Below are 23,560 nucleotides of genomic sequence, written 5' to 3'. Positions count from 1 at the left end.
ATAATGGGCATGTGAAACTCAATTGTCTGTCTTACTTAAACAAGTCCCAATTCATGTTTAGGTTGTTATGTTAAAACCGTCAAGAAGTGTTAGGTCTACAGTATATGCATTATTCTTGTCTTAGGAAATATGCTATAATCATTAGGTTACATTATGTCAGTTTCTCTTATCAGTGGAAAAAAGGATGGGGCTCTATTACAATAGGAGCTACCACACCATGTTAAAGTGTGGTCATTTCAAAAGTGTATGTCACAACATCTAAACTACTGCAAAGGAAAATAAATGCACCATAATAACCCTAGGACTATTAGTAAAATCACATCTAGATTGACTTTACAAAATAATGATGCAACAATAAAAAACAACAATAAAATAACACTTTCTATGACTGAAAGTTATCTATGCCTTCTTCTGCCTCTCCACAGAAGTGGATTGTGCATCGTGTAGTAGTATTTATGGATATGACTTTTGGTGAAATATAATCCCACCATTGTAAAGCCTATTAAGCATAATCCTTCAGGTTCAACCACTATAATAGCCCTGTAAGCATGCCTGCCTTGCTGTAATTCACCCCATGGCTTGGCTTGCGTACTGTAAACTCAGCACGGGTAGTGTTATTTTCAAAAGAACAGCATTATCCACAACAATAAGAATTACATTTATGTAGCCTTTTTTTAAATAACAGTTATGAAATGCTGATATGGTAGATTATGTGAATATGGACAATAACATTGTAAGAAGGCAGAAGAAAGTATGTACTTTAAAGTAAATACAAATGCAACACCATAAAACAGATGGTGCAGGTCCATTACATTTCCACGACAAAAAATAATGTCCTCAGTCTAGAGTGTGATGAAATCCTACAGTAAAGGGAGAGAGGGTGACATTAAAAACACAGTCACGCTGCCAGCACAGTGGCACAGGTCACTGACATCCACTGAAGCAAAGATTTAAGGTTGTGTGTACATAGGAAACTTGTCAATAAATCAAACAGTTCTCAAAACATTTACATGTTCTTTTTGATGAAAGGTTAATTATGTGTGAAATAGAAACAATGTTTTTTTTCACACAAGTGTTGTAATTAACCTATTAGTGTGACTGTGAACTGCTGAACTTAATGCACTATCAACAAATCACCACTAGACCATTATGCTCCTGAGTCATAAGGACCTGATTTCGAAACCATGTTTAATGTGTCAACAAACTGGGCTGTACTCATCCAACAACAGTGTAAAAAGAAAATGCTACAGTAATGGAATTACTGTACCTAATAACAAACAGTAAATACTTCAGTGTCAAGCCTTGTGCTTTTATGTAAACTAGGAATATGATACTTAAATGCCACGTCCAGCTATGTACAAAACATAGAGGAAAGCTATGTTAACCTTGTGTGTGTGTGTGTGTGTGTGTGTGTGTGTGTGTGTGTGTGTGTGTGTGTGTGTGTGTGTGTGTGTGTGTGTGTGTGTGTGTGTGTGTGTGTGTGTGTGTGTGTGTGTGTGTGTGTGTGTGTGTGTGTGTGTGTGTGTGTGCGTGCGTGCGTGCGTGCGTGCGTGTGAGTGAGTGAGTGAGTGAGTGAGTGAGTGAGTGTGTGTGTGTGTATATATATATATATCATACATGTATATGTATGATGTAAATATGCAAATGCAGTATTTCACCATCCCTTGGTGTTCAGTATGTGAGTTTAAATGCAATTTACATTTTAATAGTGTACTTGTTTTTTACATCTTAATTTTACAATTTCATGTTCAACATTACATAAACAACATTACAATGCAGACCAGGAACATTCTCACGCCTGTCCTCAGTATCAAATCAATAGCTGTTTGGGAAACGCTCTGTATATTGACACAATGATGGAAGGTTGAGGTCAGCTCAGATACTATAAGAGAGAGAAGATGGGTCAATACAGTATAATCACTTAACCCCCCAAAAAACTTTTGATAATAATAATTGTGTATTCACGGTCAAATTAATAGATGACTGAATGAATAATTTCACCAAATCTCAGTTGGTATTGTTTGTCTTCCTTTGTTCCCCCTTTTATTTATCTCTCTCTCTCTCTCTCTCTAGCTCTCTCTCTCTCGATGGGTCAATTCATTTGTAACAGTTGACCTCCATCAGAATTATTCCTGTAGGTCAGTACCTGTTCCAGGTGGGGTATGCAGGGTTCGGCTGGGACTGCTTGTTGGCCTGCTTGGATGTCTGGACGAAGCCACTTGCTATAAATGAATGTGGTGAATACTGTAGTGAGTAGGAACTGCCCCAAAAGGCTAATGGTGGAATAGAACTGTGCTAGCCTGATTATTCCAGCTACAGTCAGATGTGCAGAGACAATACATGAGAACTACCAAGTAGGTGCAGCAAGTGAGGTAAAATGACACCTATTTATGTTTATTATGTATAAAAAGTGAGATTTCTACAGTGACTAAATCTACAGGGCTATGAGCACCATGAGAAAGAAATAACTCCTGCCTCAGTCATCATTCTGTAACATTAGCTCAATTGTGTGGCTCCCGAGTCCCAACTGCTACAGAGTGATCCAGAGATCTTATTGTTGACCAGGAGAGGGCAGAAAACAGAGGGTAGTCGCTAATCGGTACCATGGGCACCTGAGACCTCTGGGCACTTATAGGAAAAAAGAAAAAGAAAAAAAGCACATTTGACCTGCGTTCTAACAGAGGTGGAGGGTCTCACACATGGTCTCACATGCATGCAGTGCCAGGACGGACAGACAGACAGACAGACAGACAGACAGACAGACAGACAGACAGACAGACAGACAATGGTTACTCCCCCCTAACCTTAACCCCTGACCCATGCCCTAGCCATTAACCCTGAGTGACCCAATCTAAATGTATCTAGTGGTTAGGATTATGCACTAACTGGCTGGTGGATGTGGCTCAAGAAACACATAAAGAAAATTTTACATTTACAGTAGATACATGCCTTACAAATTAGTTCAAATCAAGTAATAATCATAATAATAACATTGCAATTATGCACTGCATTCAGGTGGCAATGATTTTGTATTACAGTGGATTGCTCCTCTGTAGGTAATAAAAATGTGTTTGTATAATCCCTCCCATTTGTCCAAAAAATATAAAATATATATATACTTTAAAAAAAGGAAAAGGAAAAGGGAAAACAATTTCATTCACCACCCCTCCTGATATTTGTGATTTTACATGTAGGCCTACATACATTATTTCAGAACACTTATTGCAGTACCAGTTTCTTTCTCTCGAGACAGGCTGTTAAGTTAAATTTGGAATAGTTGTCTGGATAGAGAGACAATTCTTCAACAGAAACCGTTGGCGAGCGTTGGAGCTTTCAGATGCGTTACACGGACATTGTTGAACCATCGAATACTGTGACTGCACGGCTCACGTGTAGGCAGATCCAATGGACGAACATCTAGCATCACAACAATGGATAGGTCACACTTTTCGGTGGCAAATACTGGTATTTCCGGGGGAAACTTCTCCAACAGTGGGTGTTCTTGAACACACCTCAGTTATGCAAACTGTAGGATACCTTCCCACCGTGCGCTAAGCACAGTAAAAGCACCAACGCTTCTGCATATCGACATGTAACGTTATAAGTTGTTAATATACCCCTTTACACAAGCGCTTATTCCAGATAAAGAGAGGGTCCATAGTATATAATTCACGACACGTGAGCCTTTCTCAGTTTCTCATATTAAACCATTTGCTTGGCAGAGGAAAGCAGGATGTCGGGCGGGTAAGTAGGGAGAAGGACCGTCACATATTGCTGTATCAAGTCCTACAACCTGTGCAAAATGTCTGAATATGCAATGAATAGTTACATTCCCATCCCATAACCAACCTTACACAGCACACTAGCCTACGTGGTGCATTTTTCTATTTAACGAGGACGTGAGTAAAAACGGTTAGTATCCCCCCCTCTCCATGGTGTCCACTGTCAGTGGTGGAAAAAGTACTCAAATGTTTTACTTAAAGGTAGGGTAAGTGATTTGCTTTGGTTAAAATAAGTGTTAAATAGCTCTATATTCTGATAGTATTCATTGATATAGAGTGTTTGTTCAGTATTAGGTGTCTCCTTGTCTCTCCACCTCTTTATTAAACAGAAAATGCATTTTTGTTTCAGTTTCAGTTTCATTTCCAATTTTATCCAACCAGGACAGAGAACTCAATCAGGATACAGATTAAACAAGTGAAATTGGAAGTGATGACACTAAGAAATGAGCAGGCAAAATTGGAACTGGAACACTATACAAATTAAGCTTAAAAATTGGTACTTTCTCCTGATTGGCTGAGATTTTGACACCTACCGAAAAATGTATCTTTTGTTTATTAAAGAGCTGGAGAGACAGGGAGACATCTGTTACTGAAAAAAAACACTCTATAGCAATGTCAGAATATAGTATTTTAACCTTTTAACAAAATACTTTTTGTTTTAACCAAAAAATATCACTTACCCTACCTTTAAGTAAAAGTATCAATAGTGGTGCAATGTAAGTACAGTACTTGAGTACATGTACTTAGTTACTTTACACCACTGTCCAGTGTCCACTATTTAAAAGCAGCGCCGTTCTCTTGTCAGAGAGTGAGCTGACCACGCTGTATCCTGAGAAATGTGTTAAAAGTCTGGACTTGAGGTACGTTCTATCTTTCTTGACCTGACCTATCATCACTTTTCCTGAGTGGTCGTTGCTATTGTATTAGTCTACGCCTGGACTTGTACAAGTACATTTGGACACTACAATTTCACTACATTTCGTGTTGGTGGAGATTAGAAGCCATAGAGGTATAATATAACGTTAGAAGCAGGTTGAAAGAAGAATGGTTGTGTGATCGGACGTTGGGCGCTCACGCGATGACTTTGGCTTAAACCCACCGCTAGGGGGCGCTGTAACAATTCAACAACAGTCAGAAAACGTTTCACTTGAGAGCGTGTCAGTGGAGCTGACAGCACAGACTAGTTAGCTTATCTTTCTAGCCACAAATGATGTGTAAGACAAGTCATATTGTCTGTTTTTATTAGATAGACATGGCATAATCTCAGTTAAGCGTTGTATAGTGCTGTTAGTTTTCATGTCTCAAATGTTTTTCTTTTGTTTGCCTCTCTTTTGTGCAGTTAGTTAGCTAGCATAGTCTGCAAACTATGGACTCAGTTGACCCCCCATACATACATACACACACACACACACACACACACACACACACACACACACACACACACACACACACACACACACACACACACACACACACACATACCTTTACTGTATTGTTCATTGTTTTGTGGAGACAACTGATACAACTGCTCTACCATCTAAATTATAATTGTTGCTGGTTGATGTTGTTATTGTTTATACAGTTTATAAATCTATTCTTAAATTATAATTTGTATTGGTTTTGCAGTTTTCTTCTGTTCTCTGTTCTCTATGCTCTGTCTTTGTTTAATAGGTCAATATATTAAAACATGTTTGAACTTACACCCTTTTGTCTGTTTGCAGTATGGAAGAGGATGGAGATGACAACCTGCACAGTGACAGTGACTCAGATTCAGATTCAGATTCAGCAGACATGAAAGTTAAATGGACACCAGAAGAGGTGAGGCCTTCTTAGAATCATTACCACATAACCAACACATTGATATTTACATTTTAAAGGTATTGCAAGTGATATTTTCTGGTGACAAACGTTTTTTTTATGAAAAAGTTTAAAGCTCTAGTCTACAGTACATTCAGTAAATCATTGCTATCGAGTGTTGTGCAATAACAGGGGTCTCACTGTCCCTTCAGTTCTTTAATAAACGGAAAATACATTGTCAGGTGGGTTGTCACTTTCATCCAATCAGGAGATTGATTGATTGATTGAATACTTTATTAGCAGTTAGCAAAACAAGGCACAGGAAAGTACAGTTCAATACAAGGTCTACTGCTAACAGGATTGTAACCCCAAGAAAGCCTATGGCTTGTTTCCATTGGGGTCCTTTGTACTCAATTCATCGAAACATTTAATGACAGACAAATATACACTACTATGCAAAACATCATATAAACTGTTAGGGCTAGGCTTTGACTTTTACAGGGGCCAGTTTCGAATTGCAGGCACCTGTAAGTACTCTTTTTGAAGGAGAGTAGGGATTTACACTCCTTTACGACGATTTTTGTGGCATAGCAGGAGAACAAATTTAACCCCTTGTTTGAGCCAAATCTGGGTTGAACGTGATTAGTGGAGCTCCGTCTGGTGTTGTGATTGTGGACTTCATTGACGTTTGTGAAGTACTTTGACAGGTACATGGGTGTCTTTGTGGTGTAGTGTATCTTGTAGACCAGGCCCATTGCAAGTTGCTGTACTCTGTCCTCTACCCTCTACCCTGAGCCATCCGACTTGTTTTTAAGGCCTTTGTGGTGCTATGATGAGAGAGTACCCATTTATGAGCTTCAATTTATAGTGTTCCAGTTAAAAATGTGTCTCCTCATTTCTTTGTGTCATGAGTCATGACTTCCAATTTCACTTCTTTATTCTGTGTCCTGTATAAGGTCTGTCTCCTGATTGGGTGAAATTGGTACCTGAAAATGTATTTTTTGTACTAGCTGGAGAGACGGGGAGACCCCTGTTAATGAACAAACACTATAGAAATGATTGCTAACAGAATGTATAGCTATTTAACACTTAATTTTAACAAAAAATAAAATACTGTAAGTATCACTTACTGTACCTTTTAAGCACTCTGATTTCAGTGATTTGAGAAATGAACTAGGACAAATTATTAATATAAATGCTATGAAGTAGCGAATGGACCGGTGTGTTCTACGTTGCTACATAACAGTCAAATTGGAACTCCCCATGGGAAAGCATTATGTTGTATAGCCACTGCTATGACACCTCAGAGGTTTTTTGATTGAATCCTGTTTCTAATCACTGGTAACTGCGTCATAAAAGCATGAATACACCTGAGGACATGATATATCATGTTAGTGTTGACGGCACTCTGCTTTGCATCGCACCAACAACCCCTGGCCTGTAGCCATGATATAATCACACTATACTACGGCCTCAAAGTAGCATTGCTCATTTAAGTCCCGAGACTAGATGTAAAATTCGAGTTGGCTCATAAACTAGCAAATACTTATCCCTCCCCTAAAATGTGCTTGACCTGGACACTTCACACCCATCAGTACATAGTGTTATAACTTATTAATGATTAGACTGTGCGCTATTGTTGTCTTCCAATTTGCAGGATGAAAATCTCAAGATCTTGGTCCACCAACTCGGAAGAAAATTGGAAGATTGGAAAACTATTGCGAGTTTCTTACCAGTGAGTACTGAGGGGGCGGGGGGGGGGGGGGTACTGTACATCTCTTACTATGTTTGTGTGTGCATTTCTTCTTTGATTTTTGTTATCCATGGTTAGACAATACAATATGTGGGCATTACTACACTTTGAATGCATGGTTGTTTTTAATGACATGATGTTCATTAATGTTCACACGAAGTGTGGGAAAAAAAACTCAAAATACTCACAACTGAGTATTGTTGGTGACGTATGAAGGAGAAGACCAGGGGCCCTACTGTATGTATGAACATTTGTACAGCTTCTACACTAAATAGATGTGTGTACACATTGTTCTGAATTTCTTGATACAAAAGTTTTTTGTCAGATGTACGAAAAATTACGAACAGTTCACCAGTTTTTCATCATAAATCACAACATGGCAGATCATTCAGTGTAAAATGGTGAAATTTTACCCCATCAATACCCAATACATTTCCATGTCTAAGTTCATATAATGTATGTAAAATGTTGAAGACAATGGCTGAGAAAAGAGTGAAAATACAGCATAAACTAGGAAAAGGTCTCTGCCAGCTCAAGTAGGTTATTTATTATCGTGGGCCAGCATTATTACTGTTGATGATGTTATTGCACAGTCAGACACAATATGTTGATTTGTGGGAGTGTAGGATATAGTTTTGTGGAATCACTCCTGCAAACTTTAGATGCCAATCTTAGACAGTCAGGGTGTAATATGAAAAATCGGACAGATCCATCTTGATCACATGACTATAGAGATAATGTGTACCGATTTGCGTGATGTTTGAATCTGTAGGAGTAATATCACACTTATTTATCACACACAAACCTCACAAGACGAAGCTCTTCACCATGGGGGACCGGGCCTTCTGCTCTGCTGCTCCTCGGCTGTGGAATGCCCTCCCTGACCATCTGAGAGCACCACAGTCCGTTGACGCTTTTAAAAGGGGACTAAAAACCTTTCTTTTTAACAAGGCTTTTGCCTAGATGGACCCAGCGATGCCATGTGTGTTTTTTTCCTTAACTGTGTATAGCTGACCTTTGATCTGAATTGTGTTCATTTCACTGTTTTCTTATTATTAATATTATTATTATTTTAATATGTAGCACTTTGAGATTTGGTTCAAATATAAAGTGCGTTACAAATAAAATGTGTTATTATTAATTTATTATCAAAAAATGGATGGACGGACAGGGGGCAAAACATAGTCTCGGCCACGCCTTCGGCCTGGTGGAGACAATTAACAGACTGAAATCAGAGTATTAGTTGAGGATGTAACAAACAATGAACAGCAATTTTATTTGGTGGCGTATCAAGTCAAAATAAAAAGGGAGTGGGTTAAATTGGCTCATGCCAATGCAAATCTTGCATTGGTTGACTCAGGCTCTACCCTCTAAACGTAAATATATTTACGTTTAGAGGGTAGAGCCTACGTTTAGAGGGTAGAGCCTGAGTCAACCAATGCCAGATTTTTGGGTCTGATGCCAATCCCGATTTTGGAGAGTCCTAGCCCACCGATTACCGATGTTTTGACTGATGGTACCGTATGTCAAAAAGTGCTAAATCAATTTTAATCGATATGAAAAACTTGATGTGATTAAAGTTTTCCAAAAATTGAAAAAAAAACATCAAAAACTTTGAGGAAGAAATAAAAAAGTGATGGAACTTCAAAAGGGAGGCCAAAGAGACTGGAAGAGGAGGGGAGATGCAGCACACTATCCACTAAAATGGATTAGTCCATTGATTCATAATTATTTGAACCAGCAGTGGGCAAAGTGCATTTAACTAAAGGATAATTTCTGTTTCATGCAAATATAGTGGGCAATAAAGTAGCAAATATCTAATCTTGAGCAGAATACACTAATTAAAAATGGACAAAAGATAATGTTGTAATGACTAATTGTTTTTGCTGCTACAGGGGAAAACAGACATGCAGTGTACACACCGATGGAAAAGGCATCTGGACCCTGACATGGTGAAGGGGTTCTGGACGAAGGAGAAAGATGATGAGGTGAAGCATGAAACAAACTGATGAAGAGAAAAAAGGGACAAATACTATTTACAAATGTATCCTAGTGATAGTCTTAAACATAATCAGAATTAGCAAGGTAATTTTCTTTATTTTTTTTTGTGAGGTCAGGTGCATTACACTGAATAATGACAGACTTGTGTTATGAAATATTGATACTGTAAATTGTGTGTGTGAGAGAGAGAGAGAGAGACTGTTCATTAGTGATGGGTCGGTCATGATCGATTCGTTCATAAGAACTAGTTCTTTACCGTGAACGAACCCGTTTACTTCTTGAAACTGTTGCGTTCACAATTTCGTTTTTGCCCCCCCCCCCCGAACGAAATCGTTCGTTCACTGAAATGAACGTTTTTTTTCCCACCACTACTGTTCATGTGAGTAGGGGGGAGTTGGCAGTGAGGGGCAGGGGGCTTGTTTGTGAATCTGTCAGTGACGACGGCATCATTGTGAGCCTCACTGCCTTGGGGGGGAACAGTTCAGAGTGGTGCACGGTACTGGTCCTGATAGACCAGTACCTCTTGCCGGATGGTAGTTTGTGGAAGGGCTGGTGTCCTGCGTGAGATGGGTTGGCATTACACTTGCTCGGTTGGAGTAATTAGAGATGGGTGTTTCTACATAAGACTTTGAACAATGAGTGCTAGAGAGATTACATCTATGGTTCTTAAGTTCAGTTCTGGGGACCCAGTCTAATGAGCCAGATGTGCTAGCAGTACTCCTGGAGTTAAGAACCTCTAGATTCCACTATCAGAGGAAAGTTATTGAGATTCAATTGGGCATACTTCTGTGCTCACCTGGTATCCATTGCAGATTAACCCATTTAGACCGGAGGCCGATTCTAAAAACGCCTTCTAAATCCTGACCTACTGTAAGTTTTCTGAAAAACTTCAAATATTTATTCAAAAATTACAACAAATGTATGTTGCTATATACTATACATAGCAACAAGAAGCCCAAAAGGGGTTCCCGTCCAGAAAGGTATAGTTACAAATAGGGGTTCCCGCCCAAAATGGGTTAAAACCAACAATGAGTATTAGTTCTGGACTCTGGTCTGCTCCACAACCAGGAGAAATAGTGACAGAGGCAACATTTGACATAGCATCCCATAGTAGAGGCACTTTGGAAAATGATTAAATCTCATCTAATAAATTATTTCTTTGCAAGTCTGCAGTCCACACCTTTTTGGAATCAAGCAGTATTTCTTTGAAAACCCTTTTTTGTTCTAACATATTATGTGTTTCTGTCCATATGTTTGCTACACAGTTGATTGAACTGGTTTGCAAATATGGCAAGCAATGGCAAATTATTGCAGCTCACTTCAAGGGCAGGGCGGCGAAACGATGTCGTGAACGCTGGCACAACAAACTAGATCCGCTCCTCAGAAAAGCACCCTGGACTGAGGAAGAAGATTTGATCATCTACAAGGCCCATGCCATCCTGGGCAACCGGTGGACTGAGATCGCCAAGCTGCTTCCTGGAAGGTGGGTTGGTTTGCACAGGTTTTGCACAGGTAAACAATCAACACCTGGGATTTTTAGGCTTTGATTGATTGAAAATGTTATTAGGCAACAATTTTTAAAACATCACAATTACATTTATAATACTTTGTCTAAAAGGTCCGTCCAAAAAAGTCCTTGCGTCTTGTTTCCATTGAGGTCCTATGCAATTCTCAAGTCATGTAAAATGTTAAAATATTTTAAATGTCCTGGAAAATAAGTTGTTATCCTGGAAGATATTATTTTATGTGTATAACACACGTTATTAGGTTTTTCGTCAGGCAGGAATCAGGAGGGCTATGTGTGGCGCCTACTGGTGGCGCTATAACAGGCCGATGTGAAAAAAATTGTGTTCTGCTCCTACACACACAGGCCTGGCCGAGACCAATGTGAGGGTCAATTTGCACTCGTTTAAAGGCCAGGGTTGATCCGAGAAGGAACAAGTGACCGATGATGATGCTTGATTATATGAAGACATTTGCTAATAATGGTCATTCTCAATCCCCTGTGCAGGTCAGATAATTCTATAAAGAACCACTGGAACGCTACCATCAGACGTAAGGCTGAGTTGGGAGCCTACAAGGACGAGGCAATGTCTCTGGATCCTGATCAGTCTGGGCAGGGAGAGGTATGCTATCCAGAGACAACCAAGATTAGCTTTGGCTAGCTCTCTGGATTTGGAGAAATGGCATTTTATGGTTTATTTTAATCTACATTAGTGAGATGCATGCATATTGCATATGTGAGTGGATCCCAATCCCAGAAAGTTTGGACAATCTTTATATATTCATTAAGATAACCGGCGGACTCAAAGAGTCTCCATTGAGGTCATCAAATTATTGGCTTAGGAATGCGACAAAAACAAAACAATCTCGATTAATTCAAGGCTTCATGGGGTGTGTAATTGATAGAAAATAAGTCGTTTTTTTGGGCTTTAAGCCCTATTTTATATCTTGTCGCACAACGGTGTTGTTTAAAAACAGTGAAAATAGCACACCTACAAGCTAGCTTGCTTGATGGGCTACATTTTTTATATATTTATATATTTTTACATTGACTATATTGACATGCCCAAAATAGAGATATCAATAAATCGCTTTGACAGTGCCTTAATACAACATGGCGCCAACCATAATGTTGCATTGTGATGTTTACGATGCTATATTATGCTTTGTTGAGCTGGTCTGTTTTTTCAGGTGGACTTTGTGGTTGATATTGTTGTTGACAATAAGCCAGAAGCTCCAGTAGTGGTAAGATAACATAATGACAATTCTTTTTTCAAAACACATTTCATTAAATTAAAATAGGCATATCCCTCTATCTCATTCTCTCTCTGTCGCTCTCATACACATGTTTCTGTCTCCCTCATCCCACAGCCAAAAACAAACATGATCTTTCTGCTTTTATTTTATTTCCCATAGATCAAGAAGGAGAAGAGCAAAAAGGAGCCACAGAAAATAATCAAACAGAAGGCGGCGATCGCTCATCCTCAGACCTTGACATTGAGGGAACAGAGCAAGGTATGAGGTGTAATTGATAGAAAATAAGTAATTTTTCGGTGAACTACTCCTTTAAGCCCTATTTTATATTTCTTCGCACAACTGTGAAAACAGCACATCTACAAGAGCTTGCTTGATGGGCTATATTTTTTATATGTATCTTTTTTTTACATTGACTATATTGACATGCCCAAAATAGAGTTTGATTATTAATCAATTGTTTTATTAAATTATAAATTATTATAATGTATTTGTTTTATTTGATTAGTCCGATTAACTGTTGCACCCCTACTGGTAACATACACATCAGCGATGTGCCCTTGACCAAATTCACAAAATGTCACTTGAATAGAGTGACATGGCTCCTTAATTAAATCAACGGCGCTATTGTCTTCATCACATCTGGTGTGAACTGTGAACGCACCTTAAAGGGGAATTTTGCCCCACGTTATTCTTACCTTTATTATGACGCTTCCGGCGCCTGACCGGAAGTGCCGTGAAAGCTCGGCTTACGGTCGAGCGCGTTCAATAACAACAAGTTGCATAGTGTTCTCTCACTGTAAACATCAGATCTCTGAAAAAAAAAGAAGCTATTAAAATACACGATTTAAAGGTAGGGTAAGTGATATTTTTTGGTTAAAACAAAAAGTATTTTGTTAAAAGGTTAAAATACTATATTCTGATAGTAATCATTGCTATAGAGTGTTTTTTCAGTAACAGATGTCTCCCTGTCTCTCCAGCTCTTTAATAAACAGAAAATACATTTTTCGGTAGGTGTCAAAATCTCAGCCAATCAGGAGAAAGTACCCATTTTTAAGCTTAATTTGTATAGTGTTCCAGTTCCAATTTTGTCTGCTCATTTCTTAGTGTCATCACTTCCAATTTCACTTGTTTAATCTGTATCCTGATTGAGTTCTCTGTCCTGGTTGGATAAAATTGGAAATGAAACAAATGCATGCACAAAAATGCATTTTCTGTTTAATAAAGAGGTGGAGAGACAAGGAGACTCCTAATACTGAACAAACACTCTATAGCAATGAGTACTATCAGAATATAGAGCTATTTAACAATTATTTTAACCAACGCAAATCACTTACCCTACCTTTAAAGCAAGAACCCATAGGCGCGTGTTTTTAACTGTGGCGGATCCGTTATGGAATTTCTGTACTGTACCACTCGTCCTAGGATATCATAACGTCATAATAAAGGTAAGAATAACGTGGGGCGAAATTACCCTTTAACCCATTAGACCTGAGGCCAATTCTACAAATGTCTTCTAAATCCTAAACAGTTTTCAGAAAAACTTGTGTTGCTATATCACCGGTTCTCAAACTTTTTCACGTCACAAAATTATATGTATTTGGCCACCAACCCCCCTCCCCCCATATTTTGTTCGAGGGAGAGGGACCCCCAGAAGCAAACATTTGAGTTAAAATGTTTGCTTTAAAATAATATATATATTCAAAGATTAGCACACATTTTCAAGATTTACAGATCTACAACATAGATAGAAAGAAATCTAAAATGACACAGATGCTCTCCCGGTCTTAATGGGTTAATCGGTGTGGTCTCTTCTTGACATCATTATTCTTATTATGAATTCTCTCACATTTACAGCTTACAGAAATGACAAGTGTATCTTGTTGCAACTATTGCCGTCAGCAAGGTAAGTACGGGCATCCCAAAGGTATGACGTGGCTTAAGCCTATACTTTCAAAAGAAGCTTTTGTTTGAATTCATTAAAAACTTTACATTACACAACTGGAACCAGATCAAAGAGGAATGTCCAGATGAAAGTATATTTTTACTTAAAACACTGAAGCTATATATTTTCATTGTTTTTTTTGTGAAACTGAATTCTACCAGGTATGTGCTTGTGCTACTACAATCCAGTACTGAATGAATACACTATTTAAATCAATCTGTATGGCAGAGTATACATTTTTGGTTAAAATGTGTTCAAACATATGAGTTTTAGCTACAGAATGCTAATACATAAGCCTTATATCACCATAGCATACCACCATAGCATAGACAAGTCTCAGAATTGAATAAAAATATCTGTATGTATGTAACAAGAATAACCCTAGTGTTGGAGCCAAAATACAATTTCTGTTATTGTGTTTATCTAATTGAATGGTGTGGCCTTGGTAATGACTTTGACGTCATGTCAATCACAGTCAGTGATTGACACGGGTGGTTGCTATGGGAACCATGATATACTTGTCAGTGGGTGATTGTGGGCAGGTGTGCAACGGGAGAAGCCACATAGTTTTCGACCGTGTTCACACCGTACCAGGCCGCCGTTCATGTCTGTTTGAGTTTGTCATCGTTATGGATTTAATTGTGTTAATAAATGGATTGACATATCCAAAGATAAAAGCACTCTCTGGATATTGAATGAATTGCATGCGTCAAACAAAAAAGTCAACCCAGTTGCCCCTCACTGTAGTACCTAAAGGTAAAGGCTCTACACCTAGATTATTGTATTGTGCAGCAGTACATTTTAAAAGTTGCATGTCTGTCTGTGTGGTGTTATATTGTGCTTCATGCAACTCTTTGGGAGAGCACACTCCCAAAGAGTGACATTGATCTACTGTCAATGTCATCCAACAGCGAATAAACGATGCGTGCGCTGCAAGGATGCTTTCTACTGCTCCGTTCGCTGTCAGACCCAAGACTGGACAGCACACAGACACATATGTACGGCAGGCTCTCCAGTCTCAAGTGTCACGTAAGTCACCTCCCCTCTTGCCTGGACACAAATTGTCTGGTGTTGTTGAGCTAAGTCAAACATTTTAACAGCATCAAATATGAGTGTCTGTAATCTAAATTATATATTTATGAATAAACCTAGCACTGTCCTCTGCATGAGGGTTTGGTGTAATCCAAAGTGCTGATAGTGATAGATAGACGGTTTATACACAAATATTTAGTACTAGTCTGACATAATTGAGGTGAGGTGATAATGGACCCTTCGCTAAACCCCACCCCAAAAGTGTTTGTCCAATGCCAGCTTAGCAACCGTTGTTAGCCTGGCATAGGTCTGGCAAGCTTTCGTCACCTGCCATAGCTGTCAATGTTATTTCGCCCGCACACACACAATCATTTGCAACATAATAGCAAGAAAGGAATACCACGATAACCCAATGGTGACTATGAACCAGCAACAGATTCCACGTACCCAAAACCGTTGGAGGGTTCTTTTCCCAAGCTGAAATCTGCGCTTAAACTGCAAGGCTGCATGGCTGTGTTAACAACACATACACAGCTTAACGTCGGGAAAGTTACACGACTCACTCGCCAGGTGGTGTCAATAATAGGCTACTAATCACCGTAATCATAACAACATTCAGAATCACAGCGCTGCCTGTTTCGGATTACGCACGTTAAAGTATATTAATTCATTTGTTCGTCTATTTATTAACTGCTACTGTAGTCTTAAGGCGGTTACACACCGGCGAATATGCGAATATACGCAAAATTCGGACTCGTTCCGAATAATTAAAAGACGCTTTTTTCGCTCCGCGAAACTGATGTGGAAGCTTGCATTGACTTTATAAGGTTTTTAAAAAAAAAACGTATTATTCGCATGAAAAAAATCACCCCGGTGTGTAAGGACCTTTACCCTGCGGTACATGAAAACTCCTGTTACAGTCATGGATCAACTTCAACCTGGTGTTTGCACTTTCTCCATTTACGGTCTGTACATCTATATAAACGTTCAGATTTCAAATATAAAGTGCTTACCCCATGGCCACGGATGTTACAATTATGCAAGGGAATGTATCAGAGTGCAATACACCTACCAACCGATAGGGTCGCGTAGTTGAAAGCATATGGAGAAAATGGCCACCGATCAGATTAAAATGCTTTTTTTTTTAACAATACGGATGATACGGGTACTTCTGAGAGCCCGTACATAAATATAACATCCATGGCCATGGGATAAGCACTTTTTATTTGAAATATGAACGTTTATGTAGATGTACGGGCTGTAAATGGAGAAAGTGCAAACACCAGGTTGAAGTTCATCCATGACGGTTGTGACAGTCGACCGTCGTGTATCCATGGCTATTACTCCCTCTAACATTTCCTGTGTTTTTAGTTTATTGAAATAATGTCATGCATTGAATATTAATGTTAATGTATTATGTATTATGTAATGTATTATAACCACACATTTGGACCATCGACAGTAAAAGTCCAACTGAGAGCCAAGGTTCAGCTGTGATGGAGAAGACAGCCACAACACTGCAGCCAAAGGTAACCCAGAAAAACACGTTGTTAAAGCACAAGAACAGTCCAGTATTGGGAGCATTTTCACTAGAGACAACACTCAATGCACCCATCTTAAGCTCCACCGTTCTGGTCCTCCAACAAGTGATGGGAATTACACTCTACACTATAATTACACCACAACTGCTGTTTGACTTAGGTATCAATACATCGCTTTGACAGTGCCTTCATACAACATGGCGCCACTCTTTTTTTTTAAAGATTTGTTTTTGGGCTTTTATGCCTTTTAATGATAGGACAGTACACTGACAGGAAATGGGAAGAGAGATGGGGAGTGACACGTAGCAAAGGTCGTCGGGATCGGGATTCAAATCCGCGACACGCTGTCAGGCTGGCATTGCAGCCTAGGGTGCCTGGACCGCCACACCGCGGCCCAGGCCAACATGGTGCCACTCTGCCGGATTTATTTGACACAACCATAATGTTGCATTGTGATGTTTTACAATGCTTTGTTGAGCTGGTCTGTTTTTACAGGTGGACTTAAGGTGTGATATTGTTGTTGACAATAAGCCAGAAGCTCCAGTAGTGGTAAGATAACACAAGTCTTTTTTCAAATCACATTTAATTAAATAAAAATCACACCCAGTGTGAAGTGGGCGGTGTGGTCATCACAGTGGTCATCACAGTGATGGAAGCTCACTTAAAAAAACTTTTTTTTTTTAAGTCCATAGTCCTATTTATAGGTTATTAATTTCATCATGTGTCTCGCTAGCCAATCACAGTGCTGAATAGAGTCAGCCAATAGAGTCAGCCAATCACAGTACAGCTAGGGGTGTACTAATGCTAGGGGTGTACTAATTATGAGCCAATCACAGTACAGCGAAGGTTGTACTAATGAGGTGTCCCAACCCCACTTATGAGGGCGGCTACACCGCCCAAAAATAGGCATATCTCTCTATCCCTCAGTCTCTCTGTCTCTCTCTCATACCTCCCTCATCCCACAGCCAAAAACAAACATGATCTTACTGCTTTTATTTTATTTCCCATAGATCAAGAAGGAGAAGAGCAAAAAGGAGCCACAGAAAATAATCAAACTGAAGGCGGCCATCACTCATCCTCAGACCTTGATGTCGAGGATAGAGAACACCTATCACAGTCCTGCCTCCAGCACCAGCCCTGGCATTGCACCGGGAACTCAGACAGAGCTCCAGATGAAGCTGACTGATGCAGCCCTGAGAATGATAGCTGAGGACATGATGCCCCTTAGGTAACTGTTAAGCCTGAGTTATACTTGGGAAGTGGGTGTACATGGTGTTGTGCACTGAAAAGGAACAAATATAGATCTGATATTTTTGGTGCACGATATGGCGCTAAACTAAGTATAACTCAAGTTTATGTCTGAGCAAGACCTTTTAAACGAGATATTTCAGATACAAGACAGGTATATAATATAATATGTTTTGTTTTTTTAATCAAAGTTTTATTTATTTTCACAAAATATAAGTAGAAAAGGACAGTACAACAGAATACCAGAAAAACAGGAACAGGAAAAAAAAGAAAGAAATACAAAGAACACCCCAAACCCAGCGACCAGGGGGCAAAGTTCAATTAAAAAGGACGCTCATATCAAAAAGATTTTGATTTTTTTCCAGATATTTCTTAAAACTTTGGGTAACGTTGTATAATTTATTATGCTTCATTCGATCGGGACAGATATGAAGGCACAATGCCAAACTGAATGTGAATACAGAATTATCAGATATGTTGCAGCATAGTGCTTGTGGCTTACACAAATTGTCAAGACACAGTGGGTGTTTTCAAAACAGTAGGTTTACATCAAAGCCAACCATAATTACACATTTTGTAACAAAAACTCCTATATATTAGACTCAACTTTCATCAGCAATGCACACGGAGAGTGGAAACTTGATGAACTACATCTGACTATGCTAATCTGACTAACTATGCCAATCGACTTCTTTCGTTGTCCACACAGCATTGTGGAAGGTGTGGGCTTCAGGTCCTTCATGTCCACCATCTGCCCCCAGTACAACAAGCTGTCTCAGCGCACTGTGGGCCTGCGTCTCTATGATGATGTGGAGAAGAACGTCAAGCCCCAGCTCATCCGTGACCTCAAAGCCTGTCTGGCAGCCACAGACAGAGGGCAGGCTGTCATCCACGTCACCTATGACTTTTGGGCAGGGGGCAGCACAGGTGTTCTCTCCCGTACGATGGAAGACCCCATTGTCTCCGTGCAGCTCCACTTTGTGGATGACAAGTGGCAAATCCGCCGGCCCACTGTGGCATACCGCCACATCACCCACAAGACCCTGAGCACCGGCGTGGCTCAGGAGCTGGAGGGTGCACTGCTGAGCTACGGCCTCTTTCCACACAACGTCGGCTACATTCTTACAAGCCGGGCTAAGGAGGCTGTGGTGGCCAACAACATATTCTGCAACTATAAGATCATGTGCTCCTCGTCTCAGAGGGGGGACCCAGGCGGAGAGGAGATGGGGGCGTTCTTGGAGGATCAGGTGCAGGCCTCCGGCGATGAGCAGACAGAGCTGTCGCCATTCTCAGAGCTGCAGATCGGTACCAGCGCCCACTGCGTGGCGAACAGGCTACAGCTGGTCATCAACGAGGCACTAAAGAACTCTCGGGTGGTGGAGAACTTGCTCTTTCAGGTCCACAATGTAGTGGCCTTCTTCAGGAATAGTGCCTACTGGAGTGAGGTGAGAAAGGACATGCCGTCCAAACTTGGGACATTGAACAAAATATAATCTTGTTGACAGATTAATATAGATTTCATATTTAAAGAAGAGGCAAGAGAGTTGACCATCTTTTGTTTATGAGGTTATTTTGGTGTTGAAGACAAAACATTGTCTTCAAATGTTCTGCAATTATAAATGCTTCGAGTCTTGCACTACAAGCTTAACTGTAACTTTTTTATGTCATCCAGATACTGCTGAAGGAGTGCGGCTTGGCGCTGTGCCCACCTACCCAAAACTGTCGTTGGAACTCCTTGATGTTGTCCATGAGGCGGATGGCGCAGGAGTCAAACTGGAAAGCCATCATAACCCTGCTGGCACAGGCACGCATTGAGGCCAGGGACTCAATCTCCGCCCTGCCCGTGTTGATGGTCAAGCGCGAACGGGTGGTTGACATTCTGGGTCTCCTAATTCCATTTGAAGAAGCAATCAAGGTAAACATTTTTGTATCAGTGCTATTCGTACTCGAATTTACCTTTTTTTATACTTGGTAGCACTGGTGCTACTAATTAAAAAATTAAGGAGCGCCATAAAACATTTAGGAGCACCCACCATCATTTAAGGAGCACCAATATGTTGATTTTTTAAATTAATAAAAACAATAACAATAATTTAGTGCGATTTACAAATAACATAAAATGATAAAAGTAGTCGCCCGTTTTGGTTCACTTGACCGTTTTGGTCGCACCACAGCAATTATTTGCAGTCGCACAGGTGCTCCCAATTATATTTTTAGGTCGCACTGTCACGATTAGTTCAACTGGCGGACCCAAATGCAGACACAACACAAAGTCAAAGTCCAAGGGTGTTTATTGAACCAAAGGATGAATAGTGGAGGTTGGTGGTGTTGATTTGGAGTGGACGATGGGAGCAGGCAGGCACAGCAGGCAGGCAGGCGAGGCAGGTGAGGGAGGTCACTGTAGGACAGGAGAAAGGAGTGAGTCACAAGGAGTACAAAATACAGGTTGAGAAACTAACTAAGGCACTAGGAAAGTCTAGGACTGAATACAGTAGCTGGCAAAAAGCGTTACCACACACGTGAGGTTGTGAAACGATCTGGCATCGCGTGGAGAGAAGACCATGGCTTTATAGACTGGAGGTGATGAGCTGATGGCAAGCAGGTGAGTTGGATGAGGAAACTAGTAACAGGTGTGCCAAGCTGGGAGCTGGAGCCAAGCCTACGCCCACACACACGCCCACTCTTAAAGACACAGACACCAACACATAGATAACACAAGGACACAGACAGAGACTGTGACACGCACAGATTAAAATTCAGGCGCATTTGCGACCTAAACGGTTGTAATTCCGAGCCCTGTATATGTACACTGTGGAAACATAATGTACATTTCCTCTTTGTGCTCCTGACCCAGGTCCTCCAAGGAAATGGTGTCACTTTCTCCGTCATCATTCCCTCTCTTATTGGCCTGGATAAGATCCTGGAGAACCGTACCACTACCTACACCCACTTCTCCAAGGCCCTGCGCACAGGCCTCCACACCCACTTCCAGGCCCTGATCACCCAGAGGGATCTAATTCTAGCCACTTTGCTCGACCCCAGGATCAAACTCCAGGTAGGTTAAATCCACTTTTTGTTCATCCGTGAATGCCTTTTCTGTGGTGTAAATGTGAGATGGCTTAAATAAAATCATTTTTGTAACTGTGACATTTACTCTCTGTGGTCTTTTAAACTGGGTGTTATATTTAAAATCTCTTAATTGTGTTTCTTTTTCCATATGGGGAAAATGGCAAAGACACACTAATGACATGGGATTTCATTTCTTTTCAGCCTTTCTCTGACACCAAAGAGGAAGGAGAGACATTATTCCTAAAAGCTCCATCCAAGTTCCAGGCCCGCTTGATGGCGGAGGCCACATTGAGAAGCCTGGGAGCCTCAGCTTCTATTGTGGAGACCATCAAGGAGCAGGCAGTTGTGAAGACCATCAAGGAGCAGGCAGTTGTGAAGACCATCAAGGAGCAGGCAGTTGTGAAGACAATGGAGGAGCAGGCAGTTGCGGAGACCATCAAGGAGCAGGCAGTTGGGGAGACAATGGAGAAGCAGGCAGTGGTGGAGACCATCAAGGAGCAGGCAGTTGGGGAGACAATGGAGAAGCAGGCAGTGGTGGAGACCATCAAGGAGCAGGCAGTTGTGGAGACAAAGGAGAAGCAGGCTGTTGCAGAGACCATCAAAGAGCAGACAGTTGTGGAGACCTTCAAGAACCAGGCAGTTGTGGAGGCTATGGAGGAGCAGGCTGTTGTGGAGACCATCAAGGAGCAGGCAGTTGTGGAGGCAATGGAGGAGCAGGCAGTTGTGGAGACCATCAAGGAGCAGGCAGTTGTGGAGACAATGGAGGAGCAGGCAGTTGTGGAGACCATCAAGGAGCAGGCAGTTGTGGAGACAATGGACGAGCAGGCAGTTGTGGAGACCATCAAGGAGCAGACAGTAGCGGAGACCATCAAGAACCAGGCAGTTGTGGAGGCTATGGAGGAGCAGGCTGTTGCGGAGACCATCAAGGAGCAGACAGTTGTGGAGACCATCAAGGACCAGGCAGTTGCGGAGTCAATGGAGGATCAGGCAGTTGTGGAGACCATCAAAGAGCAGACAGTTGTGGAGACCATCAAGGAGCAGGTAGTTGTGGAGACCATCAAGGACCAGGCAGTTGTGGAGACCATCAAGGACCAGGCAGTTGTGGAGGCAATGGAGGAGCAGGCAGTTGTGGAGACAATGGAGGAGCAGGCAGTTGTGGAGACAATGGAGGAGCAGGCAGTTGTGGAGACAATCAAGGAGCAGGCAGTTGTGGAGACAATGGACAAGCAGGCAGTTGTGGAGACCATCAAGGAGCAGGCAGTTGTGGAGACAATGGATAAGCAGGCAGTTGTGGAGACCATCAAGGAGCAGACAGTAGCGGAGACCATCAAGGAGCAGGTGGTTGTGGAGGCCATCAAGGAGCAGGCAGTAGTGGAGACCATCAAGGAGCAGGCAGTAGTGGAGACCATCAAGGAGCAGGCAGTAGTGGAGGCCATCAAGGAGCAGATGGTTGTCGGTGTGAACAACGAGCAGGAAAACAAAAAAGCCCCTGGCACCAGCTCAGGCAATGGCAATGAATCCTGCGACAGCAAAGACATCAAGCGCAAGTCAATGTTTTTGCTACAAATTGGCCTCCAGCCACCTGCCAAGATGATGAAGACCTCGACTGAACTGGAGCAGTATCTGGCAGAGCCTGAGTTGGCCAGTGACAGCTCCAGCTTGTTGTATTGGAGTTGCGCTCACAGTTTCCCCAAGCTTCAGGACATGGCCAGGAGGCTGCTAGCCATACCGGCGACCTCGGGGGGTTTTGAGCGGCTCTACCCGATGGCCACATGCATCGTCAAGGCCAAGAAGAGCCATCTGCCCCCTCACACCACAGAGAGGCTTTTGCTTTACAGGGATTCCATAAGTGGGAAGACAGGAAAGAATCCCAACAGTGTCATCAAAATGTGACTGGAGATGACACAGCATAAGCTGTCTTCCAGTCATAGAACTTGAGTAAAAAAAGTATGGAGATACTTTTTGATTATACATGTGTGATGCTTGATACAATTCAGACACTTTACTTTAAGGTTCCTCACAGAAAAATGCTATTATTCGCGATATGATACTTTTATATGGATCAATTATAATGTTTTAGAGTTTCCAGAGTAAAATTTTACACTGGAAACGCTTGACGCTTTTACAAAATGTTGTAAGTTGACAAAAACTGGACATGTAAAGCAAACAATGAAGCAAGTAAAATTGCCATGGCAAACAGCGCTAACATGCTCAGAGGAATGTAAGTATTTGGAATGAAAGACATTAAAGCATGTCACCAACGTGTTTTACTTTACCTAAAGAAAGTTTTACAAATACACGTGCAAATATGCCAGAACAGAGCAGAAACAAACTGAATTGAACCTTGAATTTATATTATAAGGTTATTGGGTTTATGCTATTGTATTTCTTGGTCATCTGGGGTGCGGTGCGGTGTACCTCCTCATGGGTGCTACGCTGTAGCCTTATGACCTGCTGATACTTAATATACCCACCAAGATTCCCAACATTCTTATTCATTCATTAAACCCTCAATTCTAGCTAGGAACTGGGATCATTTTCAGGCATGTTCCTGTAATGAGTGGACATAAAACTGTATAATTTTGTTGTTTTTCCTTCAATCCACACTTTTTTGTGTATGGTTATCATTACTTTT

The 23,560-nt window shown here is 41.0% G+C and overlaps 1 protein-coding gene across 2 annotated transcripts; it reads left to right on the top strand.

The window, feature by feature from the left end:
- Positions 1-3,540: 3,540 nt before the first annotated feature.
- Positions 3,541-23,084, top strand: mybl2a (v-myb avian myeloblastosis viral oncogene homolog-like 2a). 2 transcript variants are annotated; one of them, XM_080443491.1, is made up of 17 exons: positions 3,541-3,744; positions 5,504-5,600; positions 7,237-7,314; positions 9,228-9,320; positions 10,599-10,816; positions 11,345-11,459; positions 12,028-12,081; positions 12,253-12,351; positions 13,948-13,996; positions 14,947-15,064; positions 16,530-16,596; positions 17,104-17,157; positions 17,619-17,836; positions 18,566-19,301; positions 19,529-19,771; positions 20,711-20,911; positions 21,127-23,084. In XM_080443491.1, the coding sequence occupies exons 1-17, from the start codon at positions 3,734-3,736 to the stop codon at positions 22,816-22,818; spliced, it is 4,143 nt and encodes a 1,380-aa protein (XP_080299617.1). In that variant the 5' UTR covers positions 3,541-3,733; the 3' UTR covers positions 22,819-23,084. The 2 variants fall into 2 exon arrangements, with proteins under 2 accessions (XP_080299617.1, XP_080299618.1); XM_080443492.1 differs by lacking the exons at positions 3,541-3,744; positions 5,504-5,600 and having other exon boundaries at positions 7,269-7,314; positions 9,228-9,376.
- Positions 23,085-23,560: the final 476 nt, after the last annotated feature.

Source organism: Gymnoscopelus braueri (assembly GCF_963280865.1).
Source record: "Gymnoscopelus braueri genome assembly, chromosome: 12".
Classification (NCBI taxonomy): domain Eukaryota; kingdom Metazoa; phylum Chordata; class Actinopteri; order Myctophiformes; family Myctophidae; genus Gymnoscopelus; species Gymnoscopelus braueri.
Note: the sequence above shows the minus strand (reverse complement) of the source record. Positions and strands in the feature narration are given on the sequence as shown.